This window comes from Oncorhynchus gorbuscha, linkage group LG22 (assembly GCF_021184085.1).
Source record: "Oncorhynchus gorbuscha isolate QuinsamMale2020 ecotype Even-year linkage group LG22, OgorEven_v1.0, whole genome shotgun sequence".
In the NCBI taxonomy this organism is placed as follows: Eukaryota; Metazoa; Chordata; class Actinopteri; order Salmoniformes; family Salmonidae; genus Oncorhynchus; species Oncorhynchus gorbuscha.
In genome coordinates, this window is record NC_060194.1 from 41,444,721 (window position 1) to 41,449,469 (window position 4,749).

At 43.3% G+C, this 4,749-nt stretch overlaps 1 protein-coding gene across 1 annotated transcript in view; it reads left to right on the forward strand.

The window, feature by feature from the left end:
* Nucleotides 1-1,066, forward strand: part of LOC124010068 (succinate dehydrogenase cytochrome b560 subunit, mitochondrial-like) — a 28,723-nt gene extending 27,657 nt beyond the window's left edge. The window contains exon 6 of the mRNA XM_046322405.1: nt 160-1,066. Coding sequence (XP_046178361.1) covers nt 160-267 — 108 coding nt within the window. The 3' untranslated portion in view covers nt 268-1,066. The remainder of the gene's footprint in view (nt 1-159) is intronic.
* The last annotated feature ends 3,683 nt before the right edge of the window (nt 1,067-4,749 follow it).

Sequence of the window (4,749 nt, forward strand, 5' to 3'; positions counted from 1 at the left end):
CTCTCGTTTCTCTCTCTCTCTTTCTGTCTCTCTCTCTCTCTCTCTCGCCTGTGTCTCTTTCTGTCTCTCTCTCTCTCTTTCTGTCTCTCTCTCTCTCGCCTGTGTCTCTTTCTGTCTCTCTCTCTCTCGCCTGTGTCTCTTTCTGTCTCTCTCTCTAAGTTCTGGGACAGTGGTAAGGGATTTACGCTTCCTGAGGTGTATCGCTCCGGCTACGTGGTCATCGCTCTGTCAATACTGACCTCCATTGCTGCCATTGCATACATGTGAGCAGCGAGGCGGAGGAAGGGAGGAGAAAGGGAAGCGGAGAGAATATGGAGTGAGGGATGAAGGGGTTATTTTGTTTATATATTCTGGTCATTGTGTCACCAACACAGTAATTGAATGGATAAATGTATAAATACTTCAAATGTTTTGTAGTTTTTATCATGGAAAGGCTCTGGATAAGAGCGTCTGCTAAATGACTTAAATGTAAATGTAATGTAAATGTTTAGCCTGGTCAATCGGCTAACATGGTCCCTGGGGTAGACGTAACATAATACATGTAAATCCGGGCGACTCAATTACTACGTTATGCTATGTTTCTTATGGTATATATTAATTTGTGGATGTTTCGCATGGGTATGTTATAAATTGGAATTAGTATAATATGTTACAAATTTGCAAAACATATGATATGTTAAAAATTCTAATTTGTTGTGGCTAACGTTGGGTAGATTTAGGGGTGAAAGGAATATCTTTAAAAATTCATAAGTACCTGCTAAAATTGTCCGTGATTTAGTTTCAAACACTCATTCATTCTTTGGGTTGCCAGATGTTCACGTTATTCACCCATCCAACCACTCTACTTTCATTGTTGCCTTAAGGAACCTTCTGTAAACATATCAAATATCACCTTTATGTAACCATATCAAACGTAACATATCATACTAATATGAGTGTGCCGGATTTAGATGTACTATGTTATGTCTAGTCTATGAGACCAGGCTGGCTGTGCTCAAGTTTAATGTCAAGTGAAATGCATGTAATATATTAGTGAAATCAAATAAACAGAATGGGTGCTACAAAATGACAATGACTTAAATGTAAAGAAATGAAACCAAAATAATGGAAAGATGACCCTGACATCACCCGGGTTTGTTATCGAACTGAATATGATGACATTTTTAGCACCAATTATGGGAGGAACAATGATGTCAACAGCACACACGGCTCCCTGTGAAGTGCACTACTTTTGACTTGAGGCCCATTGCCGCTCTGTTCAAAAGTAGTGCACCATGTGGGGAAACGGGGTGCTATTTGGGATAAGAGTTTACCTCATCATGGGTTCTAAATCTGTCTCCTGTGATGTCATTTATCTGCAGTAGATCCTCATGTAGATCACTCAGAAGCATCAAATCAGCAAGTAATGCCACTTTGCCAGTCAGATCTTACGATTGTGTGTCAGCTCCAGTCATTTCTGTCTACAGTAGCCCTCCCCGGGAGAACTTTTGTCTCCATCCGAGTCCATTACGTTGTTTTCTCTCCACCAACAGTGTTTTTTGGGCAGAACAAAGGCAGCCTGTGTCTTGAGTTATGTTTTTCCTGAAATATTGATGAAGGCTCCCCGCAGTTTGTGTGCAGCATTTTCCACTGTGGATATGAGTCTTTACTCCACGAGGTCATTAACACCTGCATGTTATTGGATGTGTGCACAATTATGTTTGAAACTATTTATGTTTTCTGAACTAGCTACAAAGTTGCCTGAGGCTTCAGCTCCCACCAAGCCACACAGGAGCTCCTTCTGCACCTAATCATGTTTGGTTTGTTGCAGTCTGAAGGGAATACCATGTTGTGACGTAATGGTGGGCCTCAACCTTAGTATATGTGCCGAGTGCCTTAAATACTACCATATTCCCTTTTGGTCAAATGTAGTGCACTACATAGGGAATAGGTGGCCATTTGGAATGTGGTGCGCGTGCGTGCGTGCGTGTGTGTGGGCCTGTGTGGGCCTGTGTGGGCCTGTGTGGGCCTGTGTGGGCCTGTGTGGGCCTGTGTGGGCCTGTGTGGGCCTGTGTGGGCCTGTGTGTGTGTGTGGGCCTGTGTGTGTGTGTGGGCCTGTGTGTGTGTGTGGGCCTGTGTGTGTGTGTGGGCCTGTGTGTGTGTGTGGGCCTGTGTGTGTGTGTGGGCCTGTGTGTGTGTGTGGGCCTGTGTGTGTGTGTGGGCCTGTGTGTGTGTGTGGGCCTGTGTGTGTGTGTGGGCCTGTGTGTGTGTGTGTGTGTGTGTGTGGGCCTGTGTGTGTGTGTGTGTGGGCCTGTGTGTGTGTGTGGGCCTGTGTGGGCCTGTGTGGGCCTGTGTGTGTGTGGGCCTGTGTGTGTGTGGGCCTGTGTGTGTGTGTGTGTGTGCCTGTGTGTGTGTGTGTGTGTGTGTGGGCACAGTCAATGATGAATGTAACAGAATGAAAGACCCACCCACTGTTCCAATATTATTTCGTAACAGTGAAGTGTTGTCCCATGGGGCAGAACCTGCTTTGGTAAATACATTATCAATGAGATGGTCAACACGATAACTTGTACACTCAGTGTATAAAACATTAAGAACACCTTCCTGATATTGAGCTGCACAGCCCCTCTTTTGCCCCTCGGGACATGTTCAATTCGTTGGGACATGGACTCTACAAGGCATCAATCCCCACAGTTGTGTCAAGTTGGCGGAGCGTCTTTTGGGTGGTGGACAATTCTTGATACACATGGGAAAGTGTTGAGCGTGAATAACCCAGCAGCGTTGCAGTTCTTGACACAACCCTGTGCGTCTGGAACCTACTACCAGAACCCCGTTCAAAGGCACTTCAATATTTTATTGCCCATTCAACCTTTGAATGGCACACATACACAATCCATGTCTCAATTGTCTCGAGGCTTAAAAATAATTTAATCAGTCTCCCCTTAATCTACACAGATTGAACAAGTGACATCAATAAGGGATCATAGCTTTCACCTGTGTTCATTTGGTCAGGCCGTCATGGAAAGGGCAGTTTTGTGCACTTAAAATGATATTGTCCTTTTGCATTTGTGCATTTTCAGAACACACATTGACAACATTATTGCTTAGTATGATTGTTGCAAATGTCCTTTTTAATACTGCAAGGCAAATTCAGATCTGGACTTGAAGACTGTTCGCTTTCTTCCTTTGTAATCAAGAACTGATTTCCACCTGGGAGGACACTAAATGGGTGCAATAGTATATTATAAAAAATGATGGAACACTGATTTGCATGATGGAACACTGATTTGCATGATGGAACACTGATTTGCATGATGGAACACTGATTTGCATTCCTTTTTTTTTATCCAATCATACAGGGCCAACTGTAAAAGCTGAAGTGCTCAGCCCGAGGCTATTTATATCATGTATATTGTCATGTTTTTGTGTGAAAATGTATAGTTTCTTCATTCTCAATAGAACCAAATAGTAGGCTACCTGACACCGTTTAGTTTGCTGAAAGAGTGAGAGCTCATTTTATCGGATGCTTTTCTGATATTTACAAGTTATTAAATGATTACAAATTCACTTATAATCATATTTTACAGATGGAGCCTTCTGTTGGGCAATCATGTCACATGACCTGGGTTTTAACCTTAAAATAAAAAGCATTTTCATTAAACTGTTCCCTTTTCATGTCAGATCCAGCTCCATCCTCAGACAATTTCTTTCATTTGTTGTGCATCTTTTCTGGAAAAGGCATAAAAAAATAAAGTTTAAAATGTAGTTCATGTGACATGATAGCCAGAAACACAGATCCATATTTATAGAGCACATATATTGGTCTGCATCACATACATTTTTCTCTGAGGCTGAAGATATTCAGCTTGGCCCGTAAGACCCTCACAAACCTTTACAGATGCACAATTGAGAGCATCCTGTTGAGCTGTATCACTGGCTGGTACTGCAACTGCACCGCCTGCACCCGCAGGGCTCTCCAGAGGGTGGTGCGGTCTGCCCAGGGGCAGACTGCCTGCCCTCCAGGACACCTAGAGCACCCAATGTCACAGGAAGGCCAAAAGATCATTAAGGACATGAACCACCCGAGCCATGGCCTGTCCACCCCACTACCATCCAGAAGGCGAGGTCAGTACAGGTGCATTGAAGCTGGCACCGAGGGAATGAAAAACGGCTTATTCTCAAGGCCATCAGACTCTTAAATAGCCATCACCAGCCAGCAACCACCCGGTTACTAAACTCTGCACCGTCGAGGCTGCTGCCCTTTGTACATAGACATGGAATCACTGCAATTTAATAATGGAACACCAGTCACGTTAATGTTTACATACCGTTTTACTCATTTCCTATGTATATATTCTACTGTACTGTAGTCAATCCCGCTCCGACATCGCTCATCCTAATATTTATATATTAATTCCGTTATTTTAGTTTTAGATTTGTGTGTATTGTTGTGAATTGTTAGATACTGCTACACTGTTGGGGATAGGAACTAAAGCATTTCGCTACACCCCAATAACATTGCTAATTTTGTGTATGTGACCAATACAATTTGATTTGATTTATAGATTACATCAAAGACGTTCGCTTATCCCTCAGATGAAACAAACAGGGACTGATATCGCCATATTGGCGCTGAATAGTGATGCGCACCTATCGGTCTGTCCGGGAAAAGCAGCCAAGTGGTCCTGATGCTGCGTTATGTCATGAGGATGGTCAATACGGTTAGAAAGGCAGAATATAAACACGCTTTTCATCCAATGGTGAAGCTCA